A 27224-nucleotide genomic window follows, 5' to 3' on the forward strand; every position below is an offset into this window, starting at 1 on the left:
CACACACACACACACACACACACACACACACACACACACACACACACACACAGACTGTCGAGGACGTCATAATTGCTCTGTAATGTTCCTTTGACAGTTTTTAATCGTTGTTTGTGTCTGTTGGAGCTTCACAACATCCAGGTCACAGTATGGTTCAACCATTTAAGACGCAACAGATTTTATTGGTTTGCATGTGACTGGGTGGAGGAGGGAGGGAGGGAGGGAGGGAGGGAGGGAGGGGGAGACAATGACAAAATCCTGTGATGATTTGATTATTTTGTGCAGCAGAGCACCGAGGAGAGAGAGGGAGAGAGGGAGGGAGGCTTTGTATGAGGAAGGATGTTGATCTGTTTTTGAACCTGTTGTGTTTTTGCTTGTTGCCAGGACGATCATGGGCCCGCACGGCATCAACCGAGCCGTACAGAGGCTGGAGTTCTGCGACTGCAAGAAAGGACTCGGTAAGCATCTTCCTCCTGACCTCTCTGACCTCTGAGTCATCATCGTCATCATCATCATCATCATCATCATCATCATCATCATCATCATCATCATCATCATCCTCGGCGTCGTCTGACTCGTCTCTGAACTGCAGCTCAGCCTGTGCAAATGCAGGATCTTTCTGTCAGCAGTGTCAAAAGCATCAACGTTTTCCTGACTAACCTGAGTGTGTGTCCACAGGTGTGAAAATAATCGGAGGTTACCGAGAGCTGACGGGAGAGGAGTTTGGTATCTACATCAAGCGCGTGATAGCCGGTGGTTTGGCAGCCATGGACGGTAGGTAGTGTTTTTATATTTTGTCTTATACTGGGAGAAATACTCTGACAGTTGTTGTTATTAGTATTATTGTTATTATCCTCCCTCACCTGTCTGTCTGATTGTCACTCTCTGTTCCAGGTCGGCTTAAGTCAGGTGACCTGATTTTGGATGTCAATAACATCAGTCTGATAGGGGTGACCAATGACAGGTGAGTTTGACTGTGTGTGCTGTGTTTATCACTGTTGTTGTTGTTGTTATTATTATTTTCACATTTGATGCAGCTAGGAATGTAGTTTCCTCATGTTTTCAGAAGAAACATGTTGGACTCGTCCATCAGTTAACTTACCCAGTCCTCCATGTATATATACATATATATATATACATATATATATATGGAAGCCGAGAAATACATACAAATATTTTTTATCCCGTCATGTCAGGATAACAAAGCTCATTATCCTGAGATAACGAGATATTATCAGGAACAATTTCGACTGAACCTCATACACTCAGTCGCAGTTATACTCCTCCTTAATAAGAATCCTTAGTAACTTGTTAGCTGACGAGGACTGATCTGAAAACGATCTTGTATGAAAAGACACACTTGCCAGGCTTTGATGATGATGGCAAGAACAGCATTCATGTAGTTGTTAGGGGTGGGAATGATTAATCGATGATCAATAATTGATCCTTAAGGATTTTGTCGATCACGCTGAAACAGATCGATCTAACGTGTGTATCAACGATGTTGTCAACAGTTGTTGTCAACAGAGAAAAATGAATACTCAGCTGCCGCAGGCATCGCAGGTAAAGATGAAGAGCTCAGAGCCTCGGGCTCCGCTGCCATTAGGAGCGCCGCATTTTCTTTTTTGTTCTGTTTAATAGTTAAACAGTTAAACTTTAACTGCCGTGTTAAGGAGGATTGTTGTTGGACTATAATCTCTTCTTGGAATAAAGATTTCATTGAGGACAAAGACGCTTTCTTCAGTATTTTCTGCCATAGGCATTTTAATATGAAAAGTTTATAATGATAATTAATTGTTCATTTTCCCGATGATCGATCAAGGAAATTTCTTCAAGTGCCCATCCCTAGTAGTTATTGTTGTTAGCTGGGGAGCACACGGGACACAAATGTGCTGCTCTAATGGCGAGGTTGTCCCAAACTTCAGGGCCCTTCAAACTTACCCCACCTCAAACTAACGAGCTTTGTTATCTTGAGATGACGGGATAAAAAAATATTTGCGAGTATGGCCTTTCTCGACTTCCGTACACGTCACAGATGCTAATGGTCCTCTTTCCTGATAGGGCGGTGGAGATCTTGAGGACGGCCTCACTCTCTAATCACATGTCCCTGCTCATCGCCAGGGACGATGAATCCAGGTAAAGAAATGCACTGCCTTTATTGTGAAATAATCACCTACTTCCTTTAACTCAGGACGTTCAAAGTCTATTATTTTCTTGCATGGCCTATAAAACACTTCTCTGGGTTCAGCTGAACTGTAACTGTCCTTGTGTTGTGTTGTGGTCTTTGTGCTGACATGTGTCTCTGTCGGTGTCCCCGTCATGTAATGAGGTCGAGCGAGGACGCACCTTGCTGTCAGGTGATCGTGATCTGTGTCCTGCAGAGCCACTGATGTCATTTTGTTCTGACTCATCTAAAATTAGTGTGAACACAGTCGGGACATGGAGCTCCAGACACACTCCGTGGTTCTGCTCTTCATCACAAAAACATCATGGACTTTTGGTTTCCATGGAGACCAGTGAGACAGTCATTTCCAGAGGAGTTTTGAGGTGAAAAAAAAAAAAACAGCAATAACTCAAGGTGTAAGACCTGAAAGTGACACAAATTTTTCAGTTTGACATCATGTGCTGCTTCACATTTTCCACACAGTTTAATCCAGGTGATAATCTGCCTGAGCTCGTACCTGTCCTCACTTCAGTGTGGTGGCTGTGTTCGCTCTGCCCAATTTCGCCGCCTCATCTCGAGGCTCCTGCTGCTTTCATGTTGGGTAATCCTCTCTGAAAGATGCCTGAGATCCTGAAAGCCTGTTCCTGGCCAGGTACCATCCCCTCTCCAGTAACACACAGCAAAGCAACAAAGCTCCTTCTTTCACAAGCAGTCAGCCATTTTTTTTTTTTTTTTTTCCTGGAGAACTCCACGTTAAATCTGATTATTTTTTACCAGAGGTTTGGTTAATAACAATCTTGTGCAGCTGGAGTTTAATCTGCAGTTTCTCTTCAAAAGGCAGACTTTGTGATTTCTGCTATAAAAGATAATCCACCACAGCTGCTCTTCTTTACAAGAAATACTAACTTCTGACTAGGGCTGCTCAATTATGGTGAAAATCATAATCAGGATTATTTTTGATCAATGTTGAGATCAAGATTATTTACAACATGATTACTCTTTCACTTTGGAAACACCACACATTTATTGAACTTTAAATAAGAAACTGTTTTTAACAGTGGACTTTCTTGAACTTTAGATACAATTCAGCGAAAAAAAAATGAATTAAATGAATAAAGATAAATAAATAAAATAATAGATAATATATAATATCTAATTATGTACAGTTAAATATACAATATAAAAATGAATAAAGGTGAATTAGATCAAAACAAATAATATCAACTATGTTGTAACATTAGTGTACTACTGAAAACTACAAAAAATATATTCAGCGTGTAAAAATAATAAAAATAAATTGGACCAAAATAAATTTGTGAATTTTTTTTTTTTTTTTGTCGCATGTCGCCCTAATCCTCTTCCGCAGCGATGCACCGACATACTGAGAAATACTAAAACATATATTCAACATTTTACTGAACTATATTCAACATTTTCCGCTCAGTAACTCCAAGGAAATTAAAGTCCCTACTCATGATGACACACTCCTACGTACGTTAACGTACGCTGAAACGTAACCAGGAAATGGATGGGGTGATGGTTTTGGCAGGGGGGATGAAATTTGTTGTGAAACAGAATGTGGCACAATAATCATTTTATCTCGATAGAAATTGACATGAATCAAGGTAATTTGAGAATAATTAAAAGGAAGAATGAAGATGGAAACTCCTTTTGTTACCACCTGCTGACGTTTTTAGAGACAGACGAGCGACGTGTCTTATGATCTGAAGCTTTGACCGCCCACAGAAGTGAAGCATGTCAGTACTTTGATCTGTCCTTGGTGTAAACCCGACAGGCAGCGTCCCGAGATTCCCCAGCAGGAGGTAAACCGACCTGGCACTCTGCTGTCCCCTGTGCTTTTCCACGTCAGCCTGCCGCGTTGAGACAAACGCAGCCTGACACAATAGGGACATTCTGCTGTCTGTCCAGGGGGTCTCGGCTCAGGAGGACAGAGCTCCAGCTGAGCCGAGACGCAGAGCAACACGGGGCTCAGCAGAAACAGCGGCAGGCGGCTGCACAGACTGCGGTCGTTTCCTCTGATTTAAAGTCCCGGTTGTGGTTTTACCAACATGAAGTCTGTGTCCCGACCATCAGATAGACCTGGTCCTATCAGGTCCTCATATTCTGACCTCACATCCTGCCTCCAATCAGTGTTTGACGCGCTTCATTAACATCTAGTATCTCCTGAAAAGGTCAAAATTAGAAAACTGAGAGCTAATTATTTTGTTTTCTTTCTATTCTTTGCTATAAAGCGTGTTTGATAACACTGCTCGTATTTGAGATGATAAACCCGTCACCATTTTACCAAAATTTGTTTTTTTTTCCACCAGTTTTTTCTGCTTTTTTGCAACTTTAACGTCATACGTCACAAACTTAAGAAAACCAATCCTGTCAACTTGTAGGGATGGAGGGCGGGGCTAAATAAACCTGAAACCTTGTCGGTAGAGAGAGAGAAAGAGTTAGCATTAGCACCACCGCTAACACTAGATGTGTCCCACTTCTGGGGCCGCATCCTTCGGAGGATATGGTCTACGAAGACGCGGCCCTTCGTAGACCGCAAAGGCCGAACCTAAATAAGATGGTCTGGTCCACCGAGGTTTTTCGCTGTGTGTCACCAGCTGTTCCTGAACTTGTGCAGCTTCTGTCACCTAGCAACCTTGACAATACATAACTTTTTTTCACTGAAATTTGAGGTTTTAAGGCCCTTGGTTTTAACAGTTGTACTGTTAGCTGTTAAATTGAGCTGAAACTCAATACTTACATTTAACAGTGTTATCCTCAGGCTCTCTGTCTGTGTTGTTTGCTGTCAGTACTGGCGTGCAATGAATCTTGGGATACACAGGGCCATGTTGCCCAGGAAAATAATGGAAGACACAGCTACTGGACCTTTAACTGCTGGCGGGGATGAAGGGGTAAGCAGAGGGAACCCAGAGTGTGGTGCTCAGGGTGGAGGCACGTCTTGATGAGAAGAAAGAGAAGAAGAAAGAGAGATGATAATGAGTTTGTCCCCGAGGTTAGAGGTGGTGTTTGGAGGGAAAGTGATTAAGTGAGGGACAGAAGGTGATTTGAGGTGCAGCCTCAGATTACAGGGGCTGATGGGAAAGGACCATGTTGTTGTGACTGCAGAGGAAAGGTCGTCCCACCTCTGGCAGAGAGAGAAGTCATTTCATTTTTATTATTACGAAACCAAATCAGCAGGGAGAGAGAGAGTGTGTGTGTGTGTGTGTGTGTGTGTGTGTGTGTGTGTGTGTGTGTGTGTGTGTGTGTGTGGGTATTTGTATGTATGTGTGTGTGCGTGAAAGCAGCTTTGCAGCGACACGTCAGATATATCTCGTCTCGGAGCTCGACCTCGATTGTTGCAGTGATTTGTTTTGTTTCACACTTAAAACAAATTATGATTATTATCTGCAGCTGGCCCCCGAGCGGTACAGCGGGTCACAGTGAGGACGCCATGATGCAATCACACAGCGGGGGGCGGGGGGGGGGATTTCGTTCTGCTGTCCTCACAGGTTCAATGGATAAAAACAGAAAAAAACAAACGTGGACTCTTAAGCTTATTGATGGAGTTTCGGTGAGTCCAGGAGGCTGAATTGGATCGAGGCTGGAAGATTATGTGGTTTTTAAGCTGCTGTCCAGACGTGAAAAGTCGAGTTTGGTGAATTCTCAGGGGTAGTTCAGGGACAGTCAGGACAGATCAGATCACTGATCAGCAGCTTGTTATTAATTTCATCAACAAAGTAATTACTAATAATATTCATAGACGAAAAAAAATAATAAGTAACAACATGACCTTTATGACCCAACTAGTGGTAAACATCTAATTAAAGCAAAGCTGCTTTTTAATATTTTGTTCAACCAACACTTTAGTTTCCTGGTTCAGTTTCACAGAGATGCCTCAGACTGCTCTGTAGTGTTGCTCCATAGATCAGTCTAATGTTAGTCACACTGACTCGTTATAAGGCAAACACATTAGACACCTTTCCCCCTGACTATCTCAGGACTGAGACCAATGTTACCATGGTAACAATCAATGACACCTGTGCTGACCAGTAGCACCCAACAACAAAAAAACAGGAAAACATGGCTCATAATTAGTTTTTTTTACTAACATTGTTATGGAGAGAACAAAGACAAGGGAAAGACTTTTTAGGGACCAAATCAGATTTTACTTTTTATTGTTCCTTCGCTGAATTTCCAAAGTAAAACGTCCTTGTCACTGTTGAATTCTTCCAGACAAACATTTTCTGCAAAGGTAAACAGAGCTCTTTAGTCTTAATTTACCCAGAGTTCATTGTACTGCAGTCCGGCTTAAGAAGAGAACTAACTGCTTTGTGCAAGAGATGAATTTAGACTCAGTCTATCTGAAGTCTGACTGTTTGTTAGATCCAAGCCGCAGTCAGAGTGTGTCTTTGTGAAACCGGCCCCTGGTATTAGAAACTCATCAGATGCTCCAGTGACTGTAGACTGTTGGTGCTGTCACACCAGACCTGTTTGGTTCTGTCTGGCTGAACTCTGGTGTGTTTGCTGCTTTAGTTTTTGTCAGTGTCAGCTGGTGGGGAAGCTGGACCCAAACCACCTGAAAAAAAGGAAGATCTGGATCTGTCTCCAAGTGGACTTTTGTGGTCTGAAAGCAAAGCAAACCAACCACAGGACAGTCTGAGAGTAAATATTAGTCATTATTCAGTAATAGTGAATAGTACAATATTTCCTGCCATATGTGCCATTTTTCGTAATATCGGAAGAAGAAATTGCAGAGAAGTTTGGGTTTATCTTCAGTTGTACCAAGTCCAACTCTCATTTCACTGTATTGCATTGCACAGTATGTGCATGTGACAAATAAAACTATGAAATGCTGTTTAGTGGCAGCATCGCTTACACTTGAAACATTAAATAAGATAATATAATTATGTGTTATGTAAAACACACACAACTGAAACACACCGAAAACACAACTGACACATAAAAAACAACATTACTTCTTAATGTGTTGGTGAGGCAGAGGTCAGCACTGCAGCAGTCTGCAGGTCTGTCAGTGATCAACCAATCACTTTATTTGTCCTCAGTGGGGCAGTTGGGTATGCAGCAGTGAGATATATTATACAATGAGCACTCATAAAAATAAATAAACATAACACTCAGAGCAAAGGATAAAGAGACAATAAGTGAATAAAAACAGAACAGAACACTTTATTAGTAGATAATATCTACCTTTTCCTCTTAGGAGGGGGGTGGTTGAGGGTCGGGTGATGTTGGTTTATGAACTTCATGGATGGTTGTGGTTGACTGTGGTTTAATGAGATAAACTGTGTTTTCAGAGGCATAATATGAAATAGTGTTTTGACTCTTTAATTGAGGTTAAAGCTGCTCGTGTTTTAAACGAGACTCTGCTGTGATGACAAAGGTCAGACAGGTGATCAGTGTGTGGAACCTCTGATCGCTGGATGTGTTGTCTTTACCCCAGAGCTGATCCCGTTTAAAAGGCATTAACAGCCAATCCGATCAAATCCCGATCAGACAGCGACGGTATGAGTGACCTCAGGTTTCCTCTGTGTCCATGTGAGGGAGACAAACCCTCACAGATCTGCCTGCTCTCCTCAGACCACAAACAGAGGCAACACACCAGACCAAGTCCTGCACTCAGAGTAAACATCGGTGAAATGTACTCGTCATCCAAAATACAAGAACTTACAATGAAGAATTCTTGTATATCCAGTTTTGTGGATTTTCATGTTTTCAGATCAGTTTAAGAATAAAAGAGAGGAAACAAGGAAACACAGAGAGATGTAAAAAAACACAAGATTTCATGTGTCTCCAACCATCAGATAATTTGACTTGGAGTCTTGGAGTAATGGAAATTTGTTATTGTTATTTTAACTTTTTTTTTTGTGTCCTTCAGGAGGGAGTTTGCTGAGTTGATGGAGAAGTATGGTTCCAATAATTACACAGCTTCAGGACGAATCTCTCCCACTCAGCTCTCCACAGGTAAAACCTTCAGTCACACTCAGACATTAACAGAACCTCACCTGTGAGGACATTCACCTGAGCTGTCTCCTGACCTGACCCAGATTCTGACCTTAACGCTAACACCCAGTCTAAGCTCTCAAACAGACCTTTAAAGAGGACAGGACCAGAAGAGATGTCCTCACTTTCTAACAATGTCTTTGTTTCCAAAAAGATTTCCAGGCTTTCCAAAAAAGTTCATAATTTTCCGAAACATGTCATCACTGTACAACAATATCCTAATTTTCCAAAGATGGCCACACTTTGCAAAAATGTCCTCACCTTTTGAAAATGTCTCTGTTTCCAAAAAAATTCCAGACTTCTCCAAAAATTGTTTACTTCCCTCAAATGTTCTTTCATTCAAAAATTGTCCTCACCTTGAAAAAAATCCCTGACTTTTCCAAACATGTCATCATTTTCCAGCAATGGCCTAATTTTCCAAAGATGTCCTCACCTTGAAAAAATGTCCTCTCTTTCCCAACATGCTTTCAACTTGGAAAAAAATGTCTGACCTTCCAACACGAAATGTTAAAACCATTTTATTCTCTCTGTCTGTGCCTCAGTAATAAATCCTCGATTATTACTGATTGATGATTACTAATGAACCAAACTGATCTGATTGGACCTGTGTAACTCCATCACTATCTTTGTCCTATCCTCCCCCCACTCTCCTCCTCCCTCCCACTCTATTTCTCCCTCCCTCTTTCTTCTCTCTCACCCACCTCTCTTCTTCTTCTTCTTCTTCTTCTTCTTCTTCTCTGTATTCTGTTTAGGGAAGCTGACAGACACCGCCTCCTCCTCCTCCTCCTCCAGATCGGAAAGCCCCCAGCTCCTCAGTCCTAAAGAGGGGGTCACCGCATACACCCACGCCCCTCCTTACACTGCCAACCCCCCCTACGCCGTGCACGCGCCCACGCACGCCTTCAGGTGAGCATCAAACAGCGGCAGCGGATTTCCTCTTGGTCATTTTGGATTCAGGAGCACGCCATGAGTGTCCCACTACAATAATTAGTGTTTTGTAGTGTTGTCAATAAATAATTAATCAATCAATTAGTTGAAACTGTTTTTAAATTAAATTAAACTCAAAGTAAGCTAACAATAGGACAAAGAATATTAAATTTCATGAAATGCACCAGTTAATAATTCAGTTTCCTGCTGTCTTTAAATGATGAATTAACTGAAGTTTAAAATTAACTTCTATAATTCATCACAATTTAATTGAACTTTCTTTCATATTCCCTGATCCCTTCAATTTACGGACAGCTGTTTTATTTCAAGGTGTGTACAAAGGTAACAGTGTGCAGCCTGTGGAAATTAAAAAATTTAAAAACAACTATATATGTATATATATATATATATATGTATATATATATAATGTTGCTCATAAAGTTGGAATAAAATATTTTTTACCTCTTTCCATGAAATGATTGTGACAATGTGATTTATTTCATTTCACCTGGGTAATTGGGACACATAATGTCACCTGGTCAAAAGTGATTACTAATGCATTTAAATAGGAATAAACAGAGGATTGTGTCTGAAAACAAAATTATTCCAACTTAATGGGCAGAAATATATATAGCAGAAATACAAATTTTCAGTGATTTAAATATACATTCAGATATATATTCATAGAACAAGTAGACATGTTTATATAAACAGTGATGGGGTGTAAAATAGAATTATTAATTAGGAAATCTAATTATTTTTTATTTATTTCTTACTATGAGGTCTCTAATGCATAATTCAAATGCAAATTTTTATAAGCTTTTTGAAATAAGTATTAATATAAGTATTAGTATAAGTATTAATATATTATAATGAAACATTTTAAACATTTGTAATAGGGAAAGATCCTAAATCTGTTGCAGCCCCGTCAGGAAAAAAGACATTTAATAAGTATATATTAAAAGCACTGATTGAACTACTGTTTTAATTTGTGACACTCTATTATAAAGCTTCATGTTAGAGTGAAAAAGTTAAATCTAACTTTTATCCTGCATAAAACATGAGTATACAACATTCCTGGATGCTTCCATACTGTTGCACAAACACAAAAAATTACATTAAATTAAAAACAGGGAACAGATGAAATTGTTTGAAGCTGGTTACATAAACTGTCTGATTTAGCAGGATGGAAACACCAGCGATGACTAAAAATAGTGGAAAGCATCTTCAGCATTTTCACAGAGTGTAGGAAGACCAGAGAGAGAGGAAGAAGAGGAGGATGAGGTAGAGGAGGAGGAGGGGGTGGAGATTATGTGGTGGTGGGATTGACCGTGAGCGGCAGCGTGGCTCTCTGGTTTTTAATCATGCTTAGTGTCATCCTAACTCTCTCTCTCACTCTCTCCTCTCAGTGACAGTGTCATTCAGTTGATATGTGTTGCCAAGGGAACAGGCCTGGGGCTCGTCATCAAGGGGGGAGCCAACCGTGCCGAAGGACCAATGGTGTTCATTCAGGAAATAGTGCCTGGAGGAGACTGCCAGAAGGTCAGGGTCCTCACTGTGGTCGTTTGGTTTTCGTGACCGGTGCATTGTGTCCGTCTGACAAAGTTAGAGCCACTTTACTTTCCATTGTTCCATTTTATTCAATGAAAACAAAATTTAACAAATTGAAAGTGGTCTTAAAACCATTCAAAGAAAAAAACACTGTTAGAGCAAAATGTCATTCATGCTTAAAATTGGACAATATTAAAAGCATTATGACAATAGTTAGATTTAACTCAGGCTAATTCAGGATTATGAAACTGTTTTTGCAGCTTAACATGTAAATGTTATTATCATACCTCATAATAAACACCTGCTTTGCTGGAAAGAGTAAAATCCATACTATAGTCCATTTAGTAGCTGCTCTGGATCTTCTTCTGCAGAGTTTTCCCAGTTATTGTGGAATTATAGATTCAAACTTCCATATTTCTAAATGCTTCCATGTGAGTGTACCTTAAAAACTCTCATAGCTAGCTCTATGCTACAAGCTGCTGAACCGCTACAATGTGCAAAGCGAAGACCACATGACCGACAAATCCTAGCTTGGTAAATCCCTGGCCATCAATATTTTAAAGCAATTTGTCGTTGTACCCCTAATCTGCAAAAGGAGAAAATACTTCAAAATTAAGGCATTGTGCAAAATTTGCTATACTTCAAAATAAATGTTTTTTTGTGAAGTTGACCCATTTGCCCAGAATCCACCCAGAGGGGACCCACAGCTAGGAAACACTATACTAGTTGATTATGTAAATTTTTGTTTTGGCTTTTCTTGAAAAATGTAGAACTTCCTGTGTTGTAGTTGGTGTGCTTGTTTCACAGCTAAATCCAACCTGTGGTGTTCCCCAAGGCTCCACCCTCGGTCTGCTTTAGTTTCTGTTTACCTGCTTCCACAACAGTGTACCTTTTGCAAACACTAAATTTGCTACTGCCGCTATACAGATGACACACTGATTTATGTTAAAACCTAAAAATAGGTTGCATTGTTTAATATTTAATCTGTCAAATAAGATGTATTGAAAGTCTGCCCAAATCCAACATTTTTATTTACTCAACAGAACACTTTCAGCTTTTTGTCGTCCAGCATCAGGCAAAACCCATCAAAACTCTGGTCTCTCCTATCTCTACCTGCTTTTATTACATTGCTGTAATTTCATATGCTTTGGGTTGAAGCTAAATCCTAACTCAACCTTTATAACATAACAGGATGTACAGAAAAATGTTGAAACTGAAGGTGTTGTACCCAAATGTGCTTTTTTTCCTGCTTTCCCAGTGGCTCATTTGGCTCATTTGAAGACCAGGATGTAAATGTTTCTGTGTATTTGTGTTGGCAGGATGGCAGGCTGCAGGTCGGAGACCAGCTGGTGTCCATTAACAAAGAGTCCCTTATCGGAGTGACGTATGAGGAGGCCAGGAGCATCCTGACACGCACTAAACTCAGGTCCAGCACACCTGGCACCTGGATACTTTTTCAAGGACATAAATTATTCAACAGACAACATATAGCACAACAAGGAAACAAGAACAGAAGAGTTTAGCTCCAGAATAAGATGCCACTAGAATAAACATGATGAGAGATGATTGTAAAAATGCAATGTCATTGTAACCCTAACCCAAGCATCCATAGATTTGAAGTAAATACAAGTAAATAATAATAGAAATGTAAAGTTGTAAAGTTGTAAAGTTTTCTTTTCCTTTTTCATCGCCTTCTGTGTTGTATATGTATTTATGACAGAAAGGATTAACAGGAAGTGTGTTTTTTATTTAACAAAAAAAAAAAAAATTATGTTTAATAATTCTACATTTATCACTTTATAAAAAGTACTTCTTTGTTTGTTCGTTTGTTTTAGACCAGACCCTACGGTGGAAATTGCCTTCATCAGGCGGAGGTCATCCTCCAGCTCCAGCAGCGGGCCTCACAGTCCTATCTCCCTCCAGGGGTCTGGAGTTGGAGGCGGACCCCAGACGAGGCCCCCTGGACTGGGCACCGCACCTCCACAGCCGGCCGTGGTCACCAAGATCACCTCCAGCCCACACCCCGCCAGTGAAACCCTGCCAGCAGTCAACGTCAGCCAGGTTTGCTTTGAGCTAGATGGTAACGATGACAATGCTAGTGTTACGCCCATAAAGTTCAGTACTCAAGGGGTGACATACTGAGTGTCTGTGAGGATAAACAACAAAGGCACCATGGGTGAGCTGGTCTTCATTTGATTTACTTAAAAAACCTTAGCTGCCAACTAAATCAATAAAACCATCACAATAATCACATTGATCACAATATAAAACTGACAAAATTATGCTGTTTCAAAAATACAATAAAACTATTTGCCAGATATTTACAATGTTAATTCTATATCAATTTACTATTTACAACAATAAACTTTCCCTATATAAACAATTACCTTATTCCCCTTTATATATTAAATCACAAAATTAAATCTGTGGTTGCCTAGCAATGGTAAACTGTGCTGTGCTGTTAATCAAGTTAGAAAATAACAAATTAACAAAACAATTTGGATTTAAATGACAAAATATACGCAATATAAAACACAAAACACTGTAACATTAACTTTTACACACATATATCTACCAGAGGGGCTGAGCAAACTTCACCTCTCATTTGCTTCTGTTTAAAACACTAAAGGACACATGAACATACTCTGATCAAACCTTATTAATATGTTGTGTTAATGTGTGTCTGTTAATATTTGCAGGTGCGAGTGTCTCCAGTCAGAACAGAGCAGACACATGTCTCCTCCCCGCCAGAGAGTGACAGTGTCCCTGATGCCAACCCTGGTATGTAACTATGTTAATACTAATACTAATTAAAATCAGAATACTAATTATATGTACATCTACAGTGTGTATGTATCTATATGTATGTCTCTATATATGTCCAACGAGATGAGGTCATTAAAACAGCTCAAATGATGGAAAACGATAAGGAATACATTCTGAAAAATCTGACATTTCTGTTTGTGTCATGTGTTAATGTGAGGAAGGTTACAGCCTCCTCCTCATCACTCCACACACGTGGAATATTTTCTGACCTTTTTTTTATATTTCACCTTTAGTTTTTTTTTTTTTTAAATTTCTGGTGTTTCCAGTCACATTTTTTTAGCACAAATTTAAAATACACAGGTGGATGGAAACACATGCAAGCAAGCATCTTCAAAAATCACCACTGGATTTTATTTGAAACTCAATTTTTGTTCTCTATTAGCCATTGATAACACAAAGTACTAGCAGTAATAGACCCCAACACTCACAGCTTCAGTACTGACCAATCACAGCCCATTTGGACACCGAGGGAGGGAATGGATAAGGAAGTATACCCCTATCTACAGTATTTATATTTGCTTCCATGCTTTTCTATGTCAGGATATCACAGTGTAACAAGACCATATTCACACGGTGGCTATTTTCACCTTATGTCATGCTCAGGGTGGGAAGTGTTGTACTGCTGTGTTCTAACATTGACATTTACGTTCATTACAAACTTCACGTTTGCTAGCCTAGCAATAGCTTACAGTGTTTCCAGTGTGGGCTGCTCTTTACCTTCAACATCTGGCAAATTCATCTGCCCATTTATCAGTGTAGTCAAAGGAATGTGAAGTAAACAAGTCAAGCTTTTCAACCATCTCACTGTTCTCTCGCAGGATTTATTCAGAGACATTAAAGTGTTCAACGCTTCCCATCATTAGCGTGATGTCAGAGGAAAATGAGAATGTGAATATGGTCTATACAAGGAGAATGGGGTTTGGGACACACATGCCTGCACACTGCTGTAAACTGTGAGGTGTAAATGAAAGTGATGGAGACAGGCGAGGGAGACAGATGGTGTGTGGTTGGCTGCCTATCGCAGGAGGAAGTGAGACAGGTGGGAGGTCTGGCCCAGGATTGGCTGAAGAGGTGAAGCATCAATGCTGTCTCTGTGTGCGTGAGGGATGCTGAGGTCTCTCTCCATATGTGTGTGTGTTGTTGTGTTTGTCGTCAGACTGAGATGTGTTTCCATAACAGATGGAGGATGTTGAGGCGTTTCCCGCTCTGGATACAGAGTCTGTTTTCTGCAGCGAGGCTGGAAACGATGGTGACATTTGACAAAGCATTTACACTGATTCCTGCACTGTCAGTTTAGAATCTGAGTGGAATATTTGTGTGTTTGAGAGAGAGAGTGATTTACGGATGAAAGAATTTAGACATGTGGGTTCAGACTGGGCTGATTTTGGCTGAAAGGGTCAGACTAAGGTTGTTCTTGTTATGTTATGAGACATATTGTTTTCAGGTTTTCTGTCCGTCTGACCCATTTTCATGGACGCGATATCTCAGTCTTAACGGAGCTTCTTAAATTTGGCACGAACATACACTAGTTCTCTGGGATAAACTGATTTGGTTTTGGTGGTCAAAGGTCAAAGGTCAAGGTCACGGTGACCTCACAAAACATGGTTTTGCTCTTGTGAACGCAATATCTCCATAACACCTTGAGTAAACTTCCTCAAAATTGGTACAGTTGGACTCAAGGATGAACTGATTCGATTTTGGTTGCCAAAGGTCAAAGGTCAAGATCATGGTTACCTCATAAAACATGATTATGGCCTTGTGAACGCAGTATATCAAGAACTCCTCAAGGGAATCCTTTCAAATGTGGTAGAAACATTCACTTGGACTCAAGGACAAACTGATTAGATTTTGGTGGCTAAAGGTCAAAAGTCAAGGTCAGTGTGACCTCACAAAACTCTTTTTAGCCACTACTCAAGACTTCACATGGCAATTATGACAAATGGTTACATGACAACCACAAGGAGGTGATTCTACTGTTAGTGTACAATCACTGGCTCCTCCATCACACACTTAGTCAGTTGCTGACAGTAAATGTCCAATCATATGTATACAGCTGTTCACTGCGGCTATTATAACTCCACACTGACAGATTAGACTCAACAACATGAGCATCAGCAGCTCAGTCTGCATTTTCACTCATAACTGCACCAGGTATAAAACTATATTTATGACTGTGTTGATGTGACGTTTTACAGTGAAACACTGTTAACTGAGCTGAGTTTAAAAGATGCACATCTCCATGTGTGTTTGTGTGTGTGTGTGTGTGTGTGTGTGTGTGTGTGTGTGTGTGTGTGTGTGTGTGTGTGTGTTGCAGAGCCTGGCAGCAGTCAGCCTCCTCAGAGGAAGTGCTCCCTCAGTGCTAGCTGTCGCCTCAAACTGGAGAGGTTGGAGCAGGTTTGTGTTTGTTGTTGTGATATTTTCAGATTTGTTTGTCATTTAAATAAAGAGCCAAAGTCCTGACCCACAACCAGGTGAACTTCTGTCACACCACAGCTTCATACCACCTGTTTGTTCTGCTGTTTCTGCAGTTTATACTCACCAAGACGTGTCTTTGCATCCTGGACAAATTCATGTCTCTCCATTGACTTTGTGTTTATTCATAGAAGCTCTAAAATTCACCATTAAATGGCTTCTTTCTTTCTGACAAACAGAAACATCCTCCTGGAGTTTTCTGTCCATATAAGTGTTAAATTTAAGTGATTGATGGGTTCACAAAATATGATCAAAAACTAGTTTAGATCATTAATTAAAGGTCCATATAGTATAAAGGTAGATGTCCATGTGTTGGTTGATTATAAAGCAGGTCTAGGTTCTATATTAATACTGTGAGATTATCAAAGCCTCAGTCCACAGAGAAATGCACACAGCCTGTATTCAGAAACTGAGCCTTAAAACCAGCCGGACCTCTGTAACTTTGTGATGTCACAACAAAGCAGACACAAAGCTCTGCCCACCTGGACCCATGATCCAACCTTGCAGGATTTGGTTTCTCTGAGTGTTTACCTGAAATCTGTTGTTTTTTGTCAGATCACTCAGAAAACAGTCAGTCAATCAGAAGAGAGGATCAGAGCCTCCTCTCTTTTTTTTTCTAGTTTTGAAAAATATTTTGACTCTTTCACTGTTTTCATGCATTTTTTTTGTTTATAGATTAAAAAATTATTGAATTAACTTTTTTGGCCAATAATGTTCACACAGTCACTTAATGACAATTTTTTCTTTTATAAAAAATGTACTTTTTTTTCAATTAAGTCATAAATATCTGATCCTCAAACAGATAAAACAAGAATGATGTCATCATGTATCTATAAAAACCTTGTAAATTAGATTCAACTTCAAGCCACAGACAGGCTTCAGTGGCTTTTTTGTCAGTTTAAAACCATGTATCTCCATGTCAGGTATTTCTTATGTTTTCAGTGCTGCTTTTTGAAGTGAGGATGAAACATTTCTTCACCTCTTTTACAAAGCAGATCCTGAAAATCTGGAGACACAGGGTTTTCATTTGACAGGGACGTGTGTGGTTGTATGTCGATGTTTGTTTCACTGACAGCTATGTGTGTATTGATCTGTGTGTGTGTGTGTGTGTGTGTGTGCAGGCTCTGGATCTGGTTGGTCTGAAGCCCACAGAAACTCAGCGGCAGGCGCTTAGGTCCAGACTACGAGCTGATCCAGCGGGGACGGTGGCCTTCACAGGTAAGAGAGCAAAACCTTCGCCCTCACACTCACCTGTGCTACACCTGCTCAGGTTAAACTAGGCATCATCTTCATCATTAATGCAGTTTTAAATCAGCCTCTTCCTCTGTTTAACCTCCCTGTCCCAGCAGTCCTCTGACCCATATCTGTTACAAAACATTTTGAGAAGGCCGCAGTGCATGGCACATTTGTCTCTATAAAAGGCTGAAATACATGTAACACTGTTCTGTTGCCTCAGATTTGATGTAGTTCAGCAAGTTCAATAACATCAGTTTCGACTCGTTGTTATTCACTCTGGGGCAGAGTCCTTCATCCGTGGAGCCACGTGTTCAGTATGTTGTTCAGTTGTGGAGCTCATTGAATTTGTGTGTATTTTTTAAGAAATTAAAAACATTAACTTAACTTAACTTTGTCTTTCAAACCTTAAATGATGTATTTTTCAACTTCCATAGAGCTCATATTAACTGTAGCTTAAACTCTCATCTCTCATAGTCATAGATTTGTAATTGTCATGTAGAATTTACATGAACTATTCTTTTAGCGTAATTATCCATAAAATGAAGTTCTGTATCCAGCTGTACATGTGTGTGTTTCCAGACTTTGAGAGCCTGATCAGGGAGCTGTTCAAGCCTCAGCTGGAGGAGTTGGCCGTCGGCCAGCCGGGGTCGAGGTTCACATCTGATGACCTGTCCAGTTTGTTGGAGTCGCCCACCAACCCACTGGTAGGAGCCTAGTTTAGAGTTTAGCTCCTGGTGGGGTGGGGGTAAGGTTGAGGGGGAAGTACCAGACAAAGACAGTGGAGCAGGGAGGATGGTGTCCAGCAAAGAGGAAGGTTCTTTCATTTATACATACATATATATAATATATATATATACATATGATTTTCTGCAGGGGGGAAAGTGACTCAGTGATTCCTTCAGCAGGTGTAAGAATACAGTATTTCTGATGTTCACATTAGTTTTCATACTGCTCCTAATATTCATACTTTTACTTTTACTGTAGCTCTGCTGAAAACTAAGTCAGGTTTTGGCTTTTTTGTATTTATGTTTTTATTTCTCAAGAAAGACACAAAGAAAAAATCTGATTCAAGATACAGACAGGACCAGATTCAACACGTGGAGTTAAAACACCATGAGTCTCATCAGATCCCTTTCGTTGTCACGTTTGGTCAGTTAGCTGGTGTTGTGTTGGTCCTGGTCCTGGTTCTGGTCCTGGTCCTGGTCCTGGTCCTCGCCTGGTCCTGGTCCTGGACCTGGACCTGGCCTGGTCCTGGTCCTGGTCCTGGCCTGGTCCTGGTCCTGACCGCTGAGCTCAGAGTGGAATGGACATGGATTTTGATCTGTGGAGGTCAGATCTGTCCTTTCAGCGGGGTGTAAAGATTTTCTGTAGAGCTGGAGTCACACAGTGTCAGAGCAGAGATCAATGAGAGCAGCTGATCACAGTGTCACATCATGTGTTTAAAGAGAGAAGCTCCAAAATCTGAAACAAGACACAACAGGGAATAAAATAAATAACAACTTTAATTTTTTTTTTTTTTAATGTGTGCAGCCGTCACTGTCAGACTCTGAGGACCTAGAGGAGATGGAGAGACTGAGGAAAGAGCACATCGAGGCTCTGAGGGAGATCAAGAGGCTGCAGGTAACACACATACACGCACGCACGCACGCGCACACACACACACACACACACACACACACACACACACACACACACACACAGCTGTGGTTTGATGGTCACTTGTTTCCTGTTGATTTCCTCTGGTCTTCAGGAGCAGCTGGTTGAGTCTCAGCGGGTTCACCATCAGATGGAGGAGGAGCTCAGTAAAGTCAAACAGGTGAGTCACACCTGCTACAGGTACACGGTACCAGTACCAGTACCAGTTCCTCTCACCTGTCTGGTGTCTATTTTAGAATAATAACACATGAACCAGCGGTTCCTTGTGTTTGTAATGACATTTTACCACATATAATAACTGGTCACATTTACATTATCTGCACTTTATCATTAGTAATTTAAAATCGGTATTTCTGTATTCAAAACTCAGCAGCTCATGACAGCTCACAGCTGCTGGTCGTCGTAGTAACACAGCCTCGGAGGCTCAGCCGTCACTGACTCTGACTAAAACTAAAAATATGAACTTTTCTTTATATTACTGTGAAAAAAACAGATTTTAATGACAATGTGCCTTTATGAGTATATGGTAAAATATGTGAAATTATACAACAGTTCCTACCAAGTAATTTGATTGGACGAGAGTCATTGCATGAGTGCTGATAAACAACAGCACTGGGACTTGTAACTACATGAATCACTCTGCTTCTCAGGTGTTCTATTAACCATTAATCAGCGTTACATTAACGTTATCTCTCTTAGATTGTAACAAACTTTGCAAAGATGAAAATGTATTTCCAGAAATAACATTTGAATTTAATGACGTGTGGTCGTCAGAAGAGGATGAAGGAAGAAGCCTGGATACTTCAGCTCACACCTGAGGTAATGAGTAGACAAAGTAGCAAGCTAGTGTGCACTGTGCAGGTCAGGAAAATGTTTATGTGTTGCTTAGCAACAGTCTAGTACCAGTCCAGTTGCGGAACTATTTGTTTTGGTGTAACCAAATACATGATAAAATAAACAAACAAATCATAATCTGTTGTTGTATTTAACTAATGTGGGGCTTGTAGAACTGTTGTATAAAAGCAATATCACACTATCTCACTCCAGGCCTGCGGCCTCGTACCTTTGACCGAATCACAGCCGTGCTGATATTCAGTACAACATCACAGCTCGTGTGACATTGCTTACTTAAACTGCAGTTTATTCACTAGATTAAGTTTTGTTAAAACTAACAAATAGAGATAAGAAGAGAAAATGAACATAACACAAAGGTTTTCTATCAGAGCATCCATCAAGTGTAATTCATGTTGTCAGGACAGTGAGTCTGTGGCTGTTCTGTTGTATTTCTATAGTTGGTTTCATCTGGTGGGAGAGTGTGTGTGTGTGTGTGTGTGTGTGTGTGTGTGTGTGTGTGTGTGTGGGTGTGTGTGTGTGTGTGTGTGTGAGTGGGCTTCTGAAGGGGTGCTTCTTTTAAAATATATCAGCAGGTCGAGCTCTGTGTGTGTGTAGGTGTGTGTGTGTGTGGGAGGAGTGTGAGGCCACTATTGAATCTTTTTTTAGGTAGTGGAGTTTGTTTGTTGTGAATCACAGCTGAAGGGTCTCAGCCTCTCCAGCTCCCACTCTCCTGACTCTCTACTTTTACTCTGTTGCGTAAACCAATCGATATCGACCTCCAGACGCAGCTCACAGAGGAATGGCAATAACAAAGGCTCGGCCCGGGACGTTTCCATTCTGTGGCTTGAATCTGAGGATTTGGTGCAAAGCTGTTCGCTGTGGAGTCAGTCTTATTTTGCTTTCATGTACTTCCTGCTCTTATTATCATTTCCTGAAGCGAGAGTCAAAGCCTATAATACACCTATCCTCCTTAGTACTTGTTCAAACTGTTGAATTTTACCTAATGTAGTTTGGTTCTAGTGTCGCCAAGTACAGACCCCCCACTGGGTCAGGATTAGGTTCTCTAAAACCTGGATCTCTAAACTGAATCTTCAGGTACAACCTCCAAGAAGGAAACTCCCTGGTTGAACTGTTCACAGCTCAAAGACACATACAACCAGTGTTAATTTTGTTAATGAAAACTATGACGAAAAGTTTGATTTTTTTTTATCCATGAATAAAAACTGAAACATAAAGTGAAAAAATTTACAAATGAAGTAATTTATGTTTTAGTTCATCAGCCTGCCTGAATCTGGCATAGACTATAGATGAAAATGGACGTAGCCTCTGTGACGTCACCCACAGGTTTCTGAAGAAGCTCAGAGTGAGCGGTTCCACCGTTGCCATCTTTGCAGTGTCTGACTCCACCCCTAACTCCCAGCTAATCCAAAAATGAGGACAAGTGTGGAGCTTATAGTTCTTATGTTTCATGTTTCGGCCTCAGAGGTTGATGCTTGGTGAAACAGTTTCTTCCAGCAGCCAATAATCAGTCTGACCTGTTGCTCTGCTGTTAATAAGAATAGTTTTACATTCAGTAACTTTCTTATTGACTAAAACTAGCAAAAATCAAATCAAAGTTTGACTAAAACTAAAATAAATTTTTGTATATAACTAAATCAAATGAACAGCAGTGAAGAAGGGTCTTGAAGCTTTAAGTGAAGTTTAGACAATAAACAATTAAAAACATGCAGACGTGTTTCCCTTTTAGCTCTAAATCAGACAGTTTTCAGACTGAAATCTTTGTCTAGTTTCTGCCACAAGGCAAAGACGTCCAGTTAAAGAGGATAAGAAACATGGTTCTGTCTTTGTCTCTTGTCTCTCAGCTCTGAGACAGACCAGTGTCACGACTAACAAAAGTTATTTGGGATCAGTGACTTGTAACCACTGAGCAGAGAGATTACAGCTTTCTGCCTGTCTGGTTCAATGCTCTCTCTGGCGTCGAGTCAGTTCAGTCAGTTCTTCAGCCGCTGCATATTTAATGAGTCTGTGCAGACGAGTTAATCTGACAACCTTTAATCTGCTGAGAGGGATTTCTCCAAGCTGCAGTAGCTCCCTAATACCTGCTCCAGGTAGATTCTCATGATGGCTAATGATTCAGAGGATGAACCTCAAATATAACATCTGTGATGAGAGAGAGAGAGAGAGAGAGAGAGACAGACAGAGAGAGAGAGAGCGAGATAAAGAGAGAGAGAGCAGAAGAGAGAAAGAGCAAGATTAAGAGAGAGGAAAAGAGAGAGAGAAGTGAACATTGAACATCATTCACTGAAAACATCCAAGGAGTCAGTGTGTGTGTGTGTGTGTGTGTGTGTGTGTGTGTGTGTGTGTGTGTGTGTGCGTGTGTGCTGCCTACTGCTCGTCTCTGACTCATCTTCAGCTACAACAGCTTCTTCTTATTTCTGTCTGTGGTAAAATCAAACCTGCTGTTAAATGACTGTGTCTGTTTGGACTCACGACAAAGTCGACCACAACCAGACAGAACAGAGACGAGCAGGTTCATGTCAACATGAAGGTGTTTAACTCCCATGTTAAACTGTCCAACACTACAGCAGAAATAAACATGTTTACAGCCTGGTACAAAAACAGTTTTGGTCTCTAGAGTTAATTTCTTCCTTCATGACAACTGTTTATATAACTCACCTGTTTACATTTTATTAAGGCTTAAAGTTATGGAGAATTGAGGGCGTGGCCTCTTTGAGTGATAGGTGGGTGAGTGTATAAACTGAAATCTCAGCTCCACATACATCCCTTCTCTTTGATCATATTTGGATTAGCTGGGAGTCAGGGGCGGAGTCAGACACTGCCTAGATGGCGACGGTGGAACAGTTCACTCTTAGCTTCTTCAGAAACCTGTGGGTGACATCACAGAGGCTGTGATCTATGTCCATCTTTATTTACAGTCTCCAACATATGACAACTATGTGGGCAGAAATATGTAACAACGCATCACTGTTCCAAACCAGCAAAGTAGCAGCTAGCAGCCATTAGCTAGCAAAAGCACAAAGCAATGTCCTCCTCCACTAGTCCTGTGTCCAGATCCTGTTCTGGACAGTAGTACTACTGACCACAGCTTAAAAAAAAGTAGCTGCATAAGTCAGCATTCGTCTTTTCTGTCCCTAGTCATCATAGATGGCTTCTTCTTCTGCAATGAAAAGCTTCACCTTCAGATCTTCGTCTTCTGTCTTCTTTGCTGTAGTTTGTTGGGTTTTTTTTGGACCTGCACGAACAAGAGGAGGATGAGACGTGAGCTGTGAATGTGGAAACTGGAGACATATTAATACCAGGTGCAAATGTGACCAGGTTAAAGCCATATCTGGATATGAGACGCATTTTAACACCAGGCGTAAACGGAGTCTTGGTCAACATCATCTCGTCAGTGTTTGGGATGTGTTGCAATCTGAGTTCCTGATCCGGCTCACCTCTTTGTAAAACCAGACTACGACTGTCTTCAGAAACACTTTGATGCTTTTAGTCGGAGGCAGCTGAGGTCCGACTCGTGGCCCTGAATAACCTGAAGTGCATTTAATATTCTCTCCTCTGCGGGTGGCATTTTACCAGTGCCATCAAGGCTTTCAGTGAAATCAGTAGCTTAGAGATGGAGACGTTGGGTTTTTATTACATAACAGCTGCCACAGATGAAAATGACAGAGATCAGGAGGAGAAAGAGAGCATGATGTTCAGGAACAGGACCAGACGCTGCTCTTTTCTTGTGTTAGTCTGTACAGCTCCTGCACAGCCAGGCAGTTTTCTTCCATTATGTTTCCTTCTCTGGGGGGGGGGGGGGGGGCGACACATGCAGCCTCATTAGAGCTGGAGGTCAGGCTTCAAGACGGGGGGGGGGGCTCTCAGGGCCCCTCAGACCCCCCCAAGGCCACAGCTGGACATACGACGGCTCATGCTGGGATCCATTAGTTACCCAACCACATGAGCCTGGCCACACACACACACACACACACACATACAGATGTCTCACTACAGCTATAAGGACACTCTTTGACATAACATACTCTCTAACCCTAACCTAAACCTGATTCTAACTTGAACCTGATTCTAACCTGAAACCTAAAACCAGGTCTTGACCCTCTGTCCTTCTGAAGGTCTGTCTGTCACATCTGTGTGGTTTCAAACTGAGATTAAATCATCCATGAAACCTCATTTTAACACTGACTGTGTCCCAGTTCCACACTGTCTACTCACACACACACACACACACACACACACACACACACACACACACACACACACACACTCCCACACCATGTACTAGTAATGACTGTGCTTAGACATTAATGTACTCTCCTGTTTCCTGTGGTGCTCTAACACCAGTGTCAGAGCTCCAGCAGTTTTAAGTGAACAATTTCATCATCTACTGACTCAGTCAGTTTCCACTAGTAGAAAGTGAATTAAAGAGCCAATAATTCTGGCTCTAGATCAAGTCTTTTTAAAGCAGCGATCTGTAGGTTTCTGTTATTGCTACATAGCTAACATTAGCATTAGCAGCTTACCAGCCTAGAAGAAACGTGAGTTCAGCATCAACCTTCATTCCTTTCCTTACCAACATCTGAAAACAAACACTAATGTTAACTCTTGTGTCTATCACATCTTTTCTTCTACTGAAGTTAGCACGCTAACCAGTTAGCCCCGACCTGTTTGGTCACTTTCTGATAGCTACTCTCTACAGCCCCCAGTCTGCCCTAAAGACGTATTGCTGCTCAGAGGACGTACTATAAACTCTTGTACTATAAAGACAATGATGGCTGAAGCTGTCGTCAGCAGACCATCACCACCACCTGCTTCCAGCAAGAAACCATGTTCAGCAGCAGAGAAAACTTACAAATAGTCCCTTTAACAGATGGATAGATAGATAGATAGATAGATAGATAGATAGATAGATAGATAGATTCTGCTGAAGCCTTGCTAAGCTAAGCTAAGCTAAACTAGCAAGTCAAACAGAGACACTTTGGGTTGTGTCAGTAAAATGCGAGCTGCTACAGTTTTATAAATTCGGGATGGATTTCATGGTTTGGGAGCGTCGGGCAAACTGACACGGCCTTATTGAGAATCCAGGTATTACTGGCAATCGAAGAACTCAGATCTTATAGTTCATTAAAACCATTAGTCATTGGTAGAACCATTACTTAATCCTGAATTCAAAATTTATCTTTGGTAAATGTGTTCTCAATATATAATTACATTTACTTAAAGTTTTTAAAGGTGAAGCTCATTCAGTTAGTTATTGACACTCTGGGCTTCCTTAGATAAACACACACACACACACACACACACACACACACACACACACACACACACACACACACACACACACACATACACACACACACATACATACACTTGGAGTGGGAGCAGTCCATCTGTCTTCACTACGTGCCATTCTAAAATTGTGTGTGTGTGTGTGTGTGTGTGTGTGTGTGTGTGTGTGTGTGTGTGTGTGTGTGTGTGTGTGTGTGTGTTAGTTCTCACTACATATGACAGCACCACAGGAGGAGAGCCAAGGCTGCCAAAGTCACTCCTGTCCGTTTCCCCTTCTGCTATGTGTGTGTGTGTGCATGTGTGTGTGTGTGTGTGTGTGTGTTTCCACCAGAGCTGCACAGTCCTCTAAATTTGCTATTTTAGACAAATGGACATTTTTCAGTTCTCATAGTAACAGACAGTCATTGTTAATTTTAGGAGAACATGTGTCACAAACCGACGGAGCAGGGGATCATGGGTATCAGTAGGTGTCATTTGGAGCTGTTCACCAGACCAAACCAAACTAGTTACCATAACATAAACCTGTAATTATGTATGTATTTCTGTTCTATTTATTCCACACTGAATGAGAAGCCTTTAACATAATTTATGGCAGTGTATTAACTTATATGGAAGTTTATTGTTTAAAGCAAGATATCAACTTATCATGTTGTAACAAGAAAAGTGTTTTAATGAGATACATTGTGAAATAATGAGATAAAGTGATCCTGTATATTGCAACAAATATTTCTTGTAGTAGTTAAATAATTTGTCATGTAGTAATAATAAGAAAATATGTCATAATTAGATGAAAAACATTAGATTAGATTTGGATTTTGTAAATAATTTCTGTTATTGCAGCAATGCTGAAAATTTAACATCTGCATGACTCCATCTGCTAAAGAAGATCATTCGACATGATTGAAAACTCGCTAATAAATGGACCTTATGGTCAGATTGTTATCTCCAAAAACTGAGATTTGAACCTCAAACTAAACTTGTACATATGTTGCAGTTGCACACAATAAAATATTGGTTTGAAATTAGTAATTTTAAGTCAGAAATGACTGAATTCAGGGAAAAATAAATGAGTAGATTAAGTGCAAAAATGTATTTAAACTTATTTGATTTCTCCCGTAGATACAATACATGGCCAAAAGTATGCACACACCCTGACACTCCCTCCACACAGTCTGAGAGATTGACATTGACATCATGGTCATTATCCTGCTGCTCTAACAGCCTCCAGTCTCCTGGTTTCAGTCTTCCTCCAGATGTTGAACCTGCTGCCTGCCTTTACAGCATCAGTGAGGTCCGACACAGATGTTGGTAATGAGGTAGGATCAGGTCCAGTTCATTTAATGGGGTTGAGGTCAGGGCTCTGTGCAGACCAGACCTAAAACATTGTTTTATTCTGCAGCATTAAGATTTGTCTTCATTGGAAATAAGGGGCCTGAACCAGGAATAGTAAAGTATGTGGACTGGGTTTGAGGAGTTGTAGTGACCCTGTAAACTGTTAAGTAACAGCACTAATACTGTAAGTGTTGTGTCAGCGTCTGTGTCTTCACTGGTAATAATGCTGAGTTATTCTTCTTCAGCGTCCGGTTGTATGAGGCAGCGTAACAAAACTCCTGACTCTTTGTGGTTGTAAAGCCTCGTTATCTTTTCCTGCCTCTGAGGATCATTTTACTGTCAGCGCTGCAGGAGCTCCAGTGTTTATTTCAGTGCTGGGGGGGGGGCTAGGAGTGGTTGCTTCCCTGTCAAGAGGGGTTACGGTATCTAATTGTTGCGGGTGTCTGTTTCACCGCCCTGAGAGTTATGCAACTTCCACACTGAAGCTGGTTTTCCCTCCAGGCCTCACACACTCACTGAAGATAAGCTGGAGCTTTGATGGAGTCAGAGTTGACCAAAGACCCAACACTTCCTTAAATGTGATTAAAAAGTGATTACAATTCACAAATTAAACATTACATGTATGTGAAAAAAACGCCATATTATTTTAAGTTATGTTACCAGAGTCAGAAACAGGTTTCAAGGAGGAAGGAATTTGCTTTCATGTTGTTCTGCAATAAAAGAAAAACAACAAGTAATAGGAAATACAAGTATCACAGAACTCAAGTAAACATAAATATGATATTGAATTTTACAATAAAAATATGTAAAAAATTATATCTATTATTATATATATATTAAATTGAAAATACCTTTATCGTGTTTAAAAAGAAGAAATGAAATGACCACAATATGACTA

The 27224-nt window shown here is 40.7% G+C and overlaps 1 protein-coding gene across 2 annotated transcripts in view; it reads left to right on the forward strand.

The window, feature by feature from the left end:
* stxbp4 (syntaxin binding protein 4) overlaps positions 1 to 27224 on the forward strand; it is a 45588-nt gene that overhangs the window by 8540 nt on the left and 9824 nt on the right. For both annotated transcript variants that reach the window (XM_022765987.1, XM_022765988.1), the window contains exons 2-16: positions 385 to 458; positions 679 to 774; positions 895 to 964; positions 2062 to 2136; positions 8061 to 8146; positions 8938 to 9091; positions 10522 to 10654; positions 11983 to 12089; positions 12499 to 12724; positions 13363 to 13444; positions 15804 to 15883; positions 17083 to 17179; positions 17777 to 17901; positions 18728 to 18817; positions 18948 to 19013. In XM_022765987.1, coding sequence (XP_022621708.1) covers positions 385 to 458; positions 679 to 774; positions 895 to 964; positions 2062 to 2136; positions 8061 to 8146; positions 8938 to 9091; positions 10522 to 10654; positions 11983 to 12089; positions 12499 to 12724; positions 13363 to 13444; positions 15804 to 15883; positions 17083 to 17179; positions 17777 to 17901; positions 18728 to 18817; positions 18948 to 19013 — 1561 coding nt within the window. The remainder of the gene's footprint in view (positions 1 to 384; positions 459 to 678; positions 775 to 894; positions 965 to 2061; positions 2137 to 8060; positions 8147 to 8937; positions 9092 to 10521; positions 10655 to 11982; positions 12090 to 12498; positions 12725 to 13362; positions 13445 to 15803; positions 15884 to 17082; positions 17180 to 17776; positions 17902 to 18727; positions 18818 to 18947; positions 19014 to 27224) is intronic.

This window comes from Seriola dumerili, unplaced genomic scaffold, assembly GCF_002260705.1.
Source record: "Seriola dumerili isolate Sdu_G_001 unplaced genomic scaffold, Sdu_1.0 BDQW01000807.1, whole genome shotgun sequence".
Taxonomy (NCBI): domain Eukaryota; kingdom Metazoa; phylum Chordata; class Actinopteri; order Carangiformes; family Carangidae; genus Seriola; species Seriola dumerili.